Below are 11,708 nucleotides of genomic sequence, written 5' to 3'. Positions count from 1 at the left end.
TGTGGTGCGAATCATCACCCCTGCATCCTTCAAATCCTTGACGGTGGTAGTGATCTCTGCAATCCCTCCAGGAATGCAGTATTGCTTTTGGTTTACTATTTTCCTAGGTAGGGACAGTTCTAATGGTTTCTGCTTGGCTTTTCCTATCGTAATAGACCTTACCCCACATGTCAGGAATCTAAAGTAGGGGTTCCGCCAGTGGCTGAGTATATCTATTCCTATTAGGCATTCTGGAAATGGGGAAGTCACTACAGGATGGGTTCGGGGATCCACTGGGCCCACTGTGAGACGAACTTGAGCTGACCCCATTAATAACTTGACCTCCATATTCCCCCACTCTGACTGGTGGGTCTCAGTGATGTTTTGGGTCTCCTGGAATTAGTGTCAGTTCAGAGCCAGTATCTAATAATCCCCAAAAAGTCTGATTATTTCCTTTTCCCCAAAGAACTGTAACTCTCATAAAAGGCATTAGATCTCTTTGAGGGAGACTGGGAGAAACATTAACAGTATACGTTTTTTAGAATGTTTTGGAGTCCTTCCTTAAGGGAACCCAACCCCCCCTTCAATCAAGGGGCTTTGAGTCTTTGAACTCCCTCAATTCTGGTAATTGATTGAGGGATCCTGACTCTCTAGTCTGGCAATTCGAGTTACACTGTTGTTCCCTTGACCTAGAATTCTTCCACTTGTACAGATCAAGTAAATATTTAGTAGATTCCCTATCTATTTCACTCTTAGGACACCATAACTAAGTAGACAACATCATAAGTCCATATGAATCAGACTATTCTGATTATTGCTTTGATTCTGCTGTCCATTACAGTAACCGCTCCCACCTTATCTTTGTCAATTGGGTGGCACCACTTGGTCCCTACCACCATGGGGTCCAGTCATTCTCATTGTAGTTAGGTGTCTTAATTCAGTTAGGGCATTTCCCACTGTCAAATCTGACTTACATAAAATAGCAATCAAAGCAGTCTTCAGCACATCTAAACTCCCTGAGGGACTGAATTGCTGGGCAGAGGGCTGTGGGGACCATGGTCTCGGGAAACATCTAGCTCAATTGACATAACACAGTTTATAAAGACAATGTTCTACATTCAACCTTGGTGAGTAGTGTCTGGTGTCTTAAAAGCCTGTGAGCATCCATCTAAGATACTCTACTGGTCTCATCCCTTTGGGAGCAAGGGAGAATGAAGAGAACAGGATACAAGCAAAAGATTAGTCCAAAGGACTAATGGACCACAGCTACCAAGGCCTCAACCAGACTGAGTCCAGTACAGCTAGATGGTGCCCGGCTACCACCACTAACTGCTCTGACCGGGATCACAACAGAGGGTTCTGGACAGAGCTGGAGAATGACGTAGAACAAAATTCTAACACACACAATAAAAGACCAGATTTACTGGCCTGAAAGAGTCTGGAGAAACCCTGAGAGTATGACCCCCAAACACCCTTTTAGCTCAGTGGTGAAGTCACTTCCTAAGTTTACTGTTCAGTCAGGGGTTGGACAGCCCCATAAAACAAAATGGGACTAATGACGCACAGCAGTCGAAGGACAAGGACTAGAAGGCAGAAAGGGACAAGAAAGCTGGTGAAAGGGAGCCCAAGGTTGAGTAAGGACAGTGTTGACACATAGTGGTGTTGTTAACCATTGTCATAGAGCATCATGTGTACTAACTGTTTAATGAGAAGCTATTTTGTTCTGTAAACCTTCATCTAAAGTGAGAATAGCAGCACAACTGGAAGGACGTAATCGATGTCACTGAACTGTGCAAGTAGAAATTTTTGAAATGGTGTATTTTTGGCTACGTATATTTTCACCAAAAAAACAAGGTCGAGAAAGGAGAGGGTTGACATGTTGTGGTGTTGTTAACCAATGTCATAAATCAATATGTGTACTGTTTAATGAAAAACTATTTGTTCTGTACACCTCCACCTAAAGTACAATTAAAAAAATTCAAAAAAAAAAAGCAGTCTTCAAGGATGCTGGGGCTCCCTTCACAAATTTCTTCCTCATTGCTGTGGTAAAAGGTGTGTCCTCTGGGAACTCCATGTGTGTGTCTGTGGGTGTAACCTGATAAATCCACTCTAACATGCCAATTTCCCTAAGCCTTTGGATACCTTCTCCTACAGTATACCAAGGCAGGTCTGGTAATTCAATTTGATTCAGTGTAGGTCACGGCATAATCCATGCTTCAGCAACCCAACCAAATAAGCTGTTAGATCCTTCCTAACCTCTGGAGCTGAAACACTGAAAGAAGAATCTATGCTTAGTGGGCCCATATGAATAAACTCAGATTGATCCAACTTTATGTTCCTTGCACCATTATCTCACATCTTTAATAGACATTCCCACACATATTCCCCAGTTTTCTTTGTACCTATTTAAAAATCCAAGAAGTTCTTCTGGAATGTAGTGTACTTCCTCCTGGGTCACACTTTGTACTTCACTTTTTGCAGTTCACTAGGACTTAAGTCTAGTTATAGGTCTAAAAGCCAAAATGGGTGGTGGGGATACGTTTTGAGAACATTCAACAATGCCTTGTAATGCATCTGCCTCCGGTAATACCCCCGACAATGACTCAGATGCTTCTTCAGGCGATGACTCAGATGCTCCCCCAAGTAATAGCTCAGATAAAGGATCTTTAGACACAGCTGGGTTAATCTCATCAGACTGAGGTGGAGGCGCTAATGATTTTGTTGGCAGGAGTGATTCAATGGAATTTAGGTGCTCAGTGTCCTCAGCTTCCTGATTATCTGCTCATATGTCCGCATCCTAAGTTTCAGGATCCCATTTCTTCCCAGTCAATGCCCTCACTTTAACTTCAGACACCATTCAAAGTTGGGATTGCAATTGACATTGTAATTCACTCTTACAATAAGAGTCTGGGTTTGGTTTTCGACAATATCAGCTCCGTTACTACAAAAAATAAGGCTTTCTTTCAGGGCACAAATGGTAACTTTGAGAATGTTTATATAGTACTTGGGCTGTGACTCTGAAACCCTGAGCTCATCTCTTTCTTTCCCCATTTTGTCTAGCAAAAGTAGGACCAACCAACCAGCTTTCTTATACTTCTCATTCTGACAAGATTCTAGAAATGTAACAAACATGCAAATACCCAGAGACTCGCCTCTCATCTATACTCGATCTATTTTGTTGGCGATATTTTGCACATTTCTATTGTTGCCTCATGACATGGATTAACAATGTCTTCTTTACTACTGGAAGCAAAGTCATTAACATCTTCAAGACTAACCAGACTTGAAAGCCTATATAGAAAACTCATCCTTACAATTTTTTTCTCTAGAACCACTCTCAGTACCAAATATCTTAGGCTGGTTTCTCTAGAGAAGTAAAACCAGTGAAGCATGTATATATAGAAATATATATATATATGTATGTACATATATATATAGAGAGAGAGATTTATATCAAGGAAATGGCTCATGCAGTTTTAAAGGTTAGCAAGTCCTAAGTCCAGTTGGACGTCAGGATGGAGGCTTCTCCTGACTCTTGTAGCTGGAGGGGCTGATGAACCCAATATGGACAGGTCAGATGGCAGGCTGCTGACTCTCGGGCTGCAGTAGCTGAAGAATTCAAAATTGACAGGAAAGACAGAAGGCTGCTGGCTCAAGTTCCATGAACCAGAGGTCAGACGATGATGAACCAAATGTGGGATCCAGATCAGAGCAAACGTCAGCAAGCTTTGCCAGAAAGTCCATGTAGATTGAATGCAGGCTACACTCCCAAGGAAATTCTCTTTCAGTTGTGTCAACTTATTGACTGCTCATAGCAGCTCTCATCATGGAAGAAATAACATTATATTTGATGTCATCATGGAGGTGAGTATATCATTACATAACTGCCAAACTACATCATAACTGCCAAACCACTAAGAATCATGGCCCAGCCAAGGTGGCACACAACCTTAAGCATCATAGCCTGGCTCTGTCTGCTTGGAGGTTTAGGTAGGGAGCAAAGGATAAAGAAAAAGCAGAAGCTCCAGGAAAAAACCTGAGTAGGCAGGTTCTGGATATTACTACTCCTAGCATATGAGAAAGGGGTTCTTGTTTCACTTCTCCATGGGCGTGGAGCAGTGTGTGAGCACTGAGGCTGTCATCATAGGACTGACAGTGATAAATAGCCTCGTCCTCAGGCTGCAGCCCAGTAATGGTCAGGGAGGCTGAGTTGCCAGAGTTGGAGTAAGAGAATCGATCAGAAACCCCTGAGTGTCGGTTGCTATCCCCATGAATGAGGAGTTTGGGAGCTGTTCCTGGGAGTTGTTGGTACCAGTGTACACAGAAGCCACCGTTGTTGCTGCTTCTAGTGCAGGAGATGGTGATCTGCTGGCCCAGATCCCCAGACACTGAGGGTGGTTGAATCAGCATATATTGTGCCCAGGATCCTGGAAGAGGGGGAGACAGACAGATGATGATTCTGGGGTCCAGAGACATGAGGAGAAAGCAAAGCCACATGTGTCTTCCCAGGGACACTTCCCCTGGCCCAATCTAGTCACCTGTGAGCAAGGAGGGTGAAGAGGAGCGGAGATCATGCCATGGTGGAAATCTTCCTGAATCTTGCCTTCTGTGGCCCCACAGCTGAAGCAGTGCTTTCTCAATCTCCCTGATCCCCTCTTCATACTCTTGAGAGAACGTAAGGCACATTCATGCAAATGAAACCACCCCTAGATTTATGATCCCCATCCAGGGCACTGAGTCAGGCAGAAGGGCCAGGAGAGTTGGATACAGGTTAGGCTGTGTAGGTCCCAGGGATTGGGAGATCACAGCTAAGGGATGTAAGCTCTGAGCAAAAGGCACCAGGCAGAGCTAGGTTCTGCTTCCTAGATCTGATCACCCCCAGACCCCTCAGGAACAATCCCTGAAAGCCCCCTGCTGCCCAGACTCATACACAGTCATTGTGTGACATGGAAATCAATCGAGCCACTTAGAGACAGCTCCTGCTTCCACTGCTGCCACCAGGCAGCCTCCCAACTACTTTAAGGGAATTCCTTTTTTTCTCAACGGAGTCCCTTCAGGGGAGAATCTGTCCCTGGATCCCTTGACTGTTCATCAGGTCAAGACTGAGGTGATGTCTCTCAGAAAAATTCCTCTTAGATCAGGAATCAAGTCCATAGCAGAGACCAGCAAACATGGAAGCACTTCTAGGTTCTTTCCTCTGATTTTTTTCCATCCCTAGTGACCCAAAATCTCCTTCCTTGTGATTCCACTGCAGCATTAAGGAGAAAGACTGTTCTTCTCTCTAGTGGTGGTTGTGGTGAGAGAAGTCCTCATGTGCACTCCTAGAGGGCTGGGCAGTGTGAATCTTCATCTTCTGTATTTCTCCATATTTGCAAACAAAATCTTCCATACATTTTGATGAAGATATTTAGTCCTATGAGTCTACTCTCCAAACACAGGGACACAGGCTGCAGGGGGCAGACCTAATGACACTCTTTGCAGCAAGTTACTTAATAGCAAAAAGTGCAAACACACTGAGAGTTTGAGGATGGAATGGGTTAAAACTTTGAAGCCGTACCAACCTGACACACGGTAGGGATTATGATCAACCGTTTTAAATAAGGTACTTAGGGAAAATATATGTTTCATACTGAAGCGTGAGTGCTGTCAAGCTAGTTAAAAATGAGAGAGAAATCAGTAAGTCCTGAAAGAAGTTCCGCTATACATTAATCTGCCAAAAAAAATAAAACTTCAGGGGAAAAAAAAATAATCCCATTTAAGAAAATCAAAGTATGAAACAAAGGTTTGTATAACAGAAGTAAAGTTCTAGAAGTATACACAACGGAGTCTGAACATGTTTAGTTTGGGACATTCTATGAGTTGGAGAAGATTAGCACCATTTTCAGTGTGGTGTGCTCTATAGATGAACGTGCTACCATGTGGTTGCATAGCTTTGAGATTTTTAATGCACCAAAGATTTTAAATGGATTAGTGTATATCTAAGATAGTCACTTAAATGAAAGTAGTCCCTAAGTTTAACTGAAAAAAAAAAATCTATACTTACGAGAATACCATTTTTTTAAACGTTATTTTCTTTATAAACCTTGTTCTGTATTTCTCTCTCTTTTTTTTTTTTATATACTTTTATAGGCAGTTTTTTGTAAGGCTTACTGTGTTTAAAGTACACGCCAGGCATCTTATAAAATTTCATTCATTATCAAGTAGAAATTGATTTTTTGAAACATGACCATCCTTGTTTTCTGGGTACCGCTCCTTCTTTGAAGATGCGGATATTTTGTTTCCCTTTTTGCTCCCAATTTAAAATGAGCGGGGATTATCCCAGGCTGAGTTGTCTCTCACACTCAGGAGGAAGCTGGCCATGGTCCCTCCCTCACCTCGTCCTTGGGGTACCTCTCAGCTCTCAGGCGGAGGCAGAGAGAAAAGTAGGTCCAAGCTGATTCTCCCAGTTCAGGCTCCATCCTGGGCCAGGACAATGTGGCTGGTGCAGTGACACATATGTCTGCACTTGGCAAATACTTCTTGAGCATCTACCTGTGTTGGGCGCAGTGCTTGGTTGTGGTTGTGCCGGCTGGGCTAAATAGCCTCATCCCTGCCTCATGTGCCGACCACAATGAGGAAACATACGGGTGGGAGACGTACATGGGGGCCTCCCTTCCTCATCGTCAGCACTGGAGGCAGGGAGACCAATGAGACCACTGCTGCCCTCATGGGTCTGACAGAACGAAGGTAAGTGGATTTTTAGAGGAGGAAGTAAACAGAGACAAAATGTGAGCTGAGGGAACAAGGGCAAGGTTTGGAGGTTTCTTGGGTGAGGTGAAAGATGAAGAGAATTTCAAAAAGTAGTTATTGATGGAGTCATACAGGGATGAACTGTTAGATCCAGGAGAAGGGACTCCTAGGAATCAAGGGATTAGAACCCAGAAAGGAGGAGGAGTTTCAAAGGAGAAATTCCTTAGGAGTGCAGGGAAGACATCCTTGGTTTTTTTCAGGGTCAAGAAGTTGCTGACTGATTGAATATGATCTACAGATGCTACTGAGGTTGAAAGGGGGCATAAGGCAAAGCTCTATGTCAGAAAGCGTGAGGCATGAAGAATGTATGAGAAAATTGAGGAAAAGACTGGATAAGAATTTCACATAAATGCAATCATGATAACTTGTAGGCTTCTGTCAGAGAAGCTGAAAAATCCAGAGCTTTTATTTTATTACCATGCAGGACATTAACTAGTTTATCCCCTACACAGAACATTTCCTTCAAAGGTCCTTTCCTGTTGGACTATAAATATAGTGTTTTTAAAAATGCCCTTTGACCAAACTTTACCATCTCACTGGCCCCCTTGTTAAAATATGAATTGAATAAAGTCTCTGGCACACATTCATTCTATATTCATGAGAGTCATGTGTTTACATTTATGAAAAAATTTCTCTGACCCTTTTAGAGATCATCCACTGAGTTTCTCAAAATGATTCACCTGCCAAATCTAGTTAAATTGTTGTGCCTGAAGAGTGAACTCTAGTTAAGCTCAGGGAAATCTTTTCTTAAATCCTGGAGTGACTCTGAAATGGAACTAAAACTTTACTTTTGCTGACTCCGTGTTTCTCTAGAGATCTGCCTCACTTTTGTGACAATGGTCTGTAGATAGATACTTGCGGTTATCAACCTGTAGGTTGTAACTGAACCATGACAGGAGATGAGAACCTAAGGGAGAGTGTAGTATTTGGATAAAAAAATCTCCCTATGCCTGAGAACACAACATGTCATTATTGGGTAGAGATGGAACATTCAAAAAGGACAATGACGAGGAGAGTCCAATGAGGGAAAATAAGGAGAATTCAATCAGGGTTCTCAATAGTGGTCTTGGTGTCCTGGCTAAAACAGAGTCACAGCTGACTCTGAGCATGTTTAACATTAATCCCAACTACAAGAACAGCAGAAGATGGTGACCAAGACAGCCTTACCTGTTACCAGGACCCTGAGAGGTGGAGAACATCAGGAATGACCCAGAGATTACCTGTGGCAGAAGTTGCTTTAAGATGAGAGCAGAAGGAGATCAGACATGAAGTGTGAGAGGTTCTGTGTTGAGCCTCTGAATCTGGTCCTCTCCTGATGGAATAGCAGGCTCCCAGGTGATGGATATCAGTACTGCTACTAATGTCACCTTTTTCTATTGTGGTTATATATATATATATAAAACTATATATATAGTTATATATATATAGTTATGTACATACTTATATGTATATATAACAAAATATTTGCCAATTTGGCTTTTCAACATTTTTTACATATACAATTCAGTAACATTAGTTATGTTCATCATGTTGGGCAACGATCACCACTAATGTCACTTCTTGAACCCTCTCCACCCCCCCGCCTCCCTTGGGGAAAAGGAGGCCTTCATGAGTATTTTTTCTGCTTTCTACCTCTCCTGAGATTACCTGAATCAGATCAATACCTCTCTAAAGGGAGCGGGTGTGGCTTTGTCTGGGAATGACTTTTTGCAGGGACATTAGAAAGGTCAAGAAACCAGAAGTGGAGCTCTGTGAGACAGAAACCGCCTGGCCTGTGTACCCCTGCCCCAAATCTAACATTCACTCTCCCAACACGAATGATGATAACGATGGAGGTCAGTGTAATGTGTATGATGGGAACCTCTTAGACTAGCCTATCCTTTTCCTCTTCTACGTGGACTCAAAATCTCCCAGTCATGTGGTTAGCGCGTGATTTACCTCAATCTCCAACTCCAGGGATGAGCTGTGAGTTGCCTGAACCAATCATAATTTGCTCTCCCAAAAATCAGAAAAAAGAACAAAGAAAAATGAATAAACCCTGAGAATTATGTGGGATAAAATCAAAAACAAAAATCTACAAGTGATCAGAGTTCCAGAACAGGGGGAGAAAACAGAAGACACAGAGACGATCATTGAAGAATTTCTAACAGAAAACTACCCTGATATCATGGAAGATGAAAAGTTGACCATACAAGAAGCTAACGAACCCCATATAGGATAGACCCCAAAAGAAAACCACCAAGACATATCATAATCACACTCGCTAAAACCAAAGACAAACAAAGAATCCTGAGAGCAGCTTGCAAAAAATGAAAAGTCACATAAGAGGAGAAACAATAAAACTAAGCTCTGATTATTTGGCAGAAACCATGCAGGCAAGAAGGAAATGGGATGACATACATAAAACCTCAAAAGAAAAAAATTGCCCACCAAGAATAACATACCCTACAAAACTCTCATTCAAATATGATGGTGAAATTAGATCATTCCCAGATAAACAAAAATTAAGGAACTATGTAAAAACCACAACAAACTTACAAGAATTATTAAAGGGAGCCCTTCGATCTGAGAACAAACAACATCTGACCACAGGCTGACTCTAAGACACAGGATAGTACCAGCCAGATACCAACCTAGGAAATGAACTCTCAAGGACTAGCCAAAACCAAAATAATTACAACAGGGAATTAGAGAGGTTAATCTGTAAATGTCACAAACATCAGAAAAATAAAAGAAGGAATAAATGGTGGAGGTATAGAACATTCTAATGGAGAGGAAGGCAAGGCAATACCAATTAATAATAGATGAGTTCAAACTTAGGAAGATAAGGGTAAATTTCAAGGTAACCACAAGGAAAGTTAACAAGCCTACTCATCAAAATAAAGAAAAACATCAAGTCTTGGTAAAAACAAAATGTACAAAAACAAAAGAAATGAAAAAAATTCACAAACAAAAGGAATTCAGCACAGGAGAGTAAGAGGAACAAAGAAAACTTCAGCACCACAAAAAAGGAAAAAAAAAAAACTACAAAATGACAGTAGTAAACTCACACCTATCAATAATTACACTGAATGTAAATGACTTAAAAGCATACGTAAAGAGACAGAGAGTGACAGAATGGATTTAAAAAACAGGATCCATTAATATGCTGTCTACAAGAGACACACCTTTGACAGAAAGACATAAATTTATTAAAAATCAAAGGATAGAAGAAAATATTTCAAGCAAACAGCTACCAAAAAAGAGCAGGAGTGGCAATACTAATCTCCGATAAAATAGACTTTAAAACAAAATCCACAATAAAAAAACAAGAAGGACACTAATGATTAAGGGGACAATCCATCATGAAAATATAACCATAATAAACATCTACGCACCCAATGACAGGGCTCCAAAATACATAAAACAAACTCTAACAGTACTGGAAAGAGAAATTGACAGTTCCACAATAATAGTAGGAGACTTCAATGCACAACTCTCTGTAAAAGACACAACATCTAGAAAGAAACTCAACGAAGACACAGAAGACCTAAAGGGCACAATCAGCCATCTTGACCTCAGAGACACATATAAAACATTACACCCAACAGCTGCAAAGTACACATTCTTTTCCAATGCACATGGAACATTCTCCAAAATAGACCACATCTTAGGCCACAAAGCAATCCTCAACAAGATCCAAAACGTTGAGATAATACAAAGTATCTTCTCTGACCACAACACCATCAAGGTAGAAATTAACAACATGAAGACCAAGGAAAAAAATCAATGACATGGAAACTGAATAACACCCTGCTTACACATCACTGGGTGATAGAAGAAATCAGAGATGGAATCAAAAAATTCATAGACTCAAATAAGAATTAAAACATATCATACCCAAACTTTTGAGTCACAGCAAAGGCCGTCCACAGAGGACAATTTATAGCAAGAGACACACACATCAAAAAAGAAAGCACAAAATCAAAACATTAACTACAGAACTCGAACAAATAGAAAGAGAACAGCAAAAAAAGTCCACAGCCACTAGAAGAAAGGAAATAATAAAGATAGGAGCAGAAATGAATGAAATAGAGAATAGAAAAACAATAGAAGGAATCAACAAAACCAAAAGTGGGTTCTTTGAAAGGATCAACAAAATTCAGAAGTCACTGGTCAGACTGACAAAAGAAAAACAGGAGAGGATGCAGATAACCCAAATAAGAAATGAAACAGGGACATTACTACAGACCCAGCTGAAATAAAAAGGATCATAACAGAGTGTTATGAAAAATTATACTCCAACAAATTTGAAAACCTAGAGGAAATGGATAAATTTCTAGTAACACACTACCTACCCAAACTAACACAAAGTGATGTTGAAAATCTGAACAGACCCATAAGAATAGAGGAGATTGAAAAGGTAATAAAAAAACTCCCAACAAAAAAATCCTTGGCCTAGATGGCTTCACTGCAGAATTCTACCAGACATTCATAGAAGAGTTCATACCAGTACTACTCAAACTATTTCAGAACATACAAACAGAAGGGATACTTCTGAATTTATTTTATGAAGCCAACATAACCCTGATACCAAAACCAGGCAAAGATGCCACAAAAACAGAAAATTACAGATGAATATCTCTCATGAATACAGATGCAAAAATTCTCAACAAAATTCTAGCCAATAGAATTCAACATCATATCAAAGAAATAATACACCACAACCAAGTAGGATTCATATCAGGTATGCAAGGATGGTTCAACATTAGAAAATCAATCAACGTAATCCACCACAAAAATAAAAGGAAAGACAAAAATCACATGATTATCTCAACTGACGCAGAAAAGGCATTCAACAAGGTCCAACACCCATTCCTGATAAAAACTCTCAATAAAATAGATATAGAAGGGAAATTTCTCAACATAATAAAGGGCATCTATGCAAAACCAATGGCCAA

General features: G+C 40.7%; 1 gene segment (V, D, J or C); it reads right to left on the bottom strand.

Moving 5' to 3' along the window:
* Positions 1 to 382: 382 nt before the first annotated feature.
* Positions 383 to 11,708, bottom strand: part of LOC101359841 (immunoglobulin lambda variable 1-40-like) — a gene marked incomplete at its 3' end in the record, with an annotated part of 33,450 nt that continues 22,124 nt past the window's right edge. The window contains 2 exon segments of the V gene segment in view: positions 383 to 414; positions 4,107 to 4,406. Coding sequence covers positions 383 to 414; positions 4,107 to 4,406 — 332 coding nt within the window.

The sequence above is a fragment of the Trichechus manatus genome, unplaced genomic scaffold (assembly GCF_000243295.1).
Source record: "Trichechus manatus latirostris isolate Lorelei unplaced genomic scaffold, TriManLat1.0 scaffold00157, whole genome shotgun sequence".
Classification (NCBI taxonomy): domain Eukaryota; kingdom Metazoa; phylum Chordata; class Mammalia; order Sirenia; family Trichechidae; genus Trichechus; species Trichechus manatus.
The sequence above is the reverse complement of the archived record's forward strand: the minus strand, read 5'-3'. Positions and strand labels throughout refer to the sequence as shown.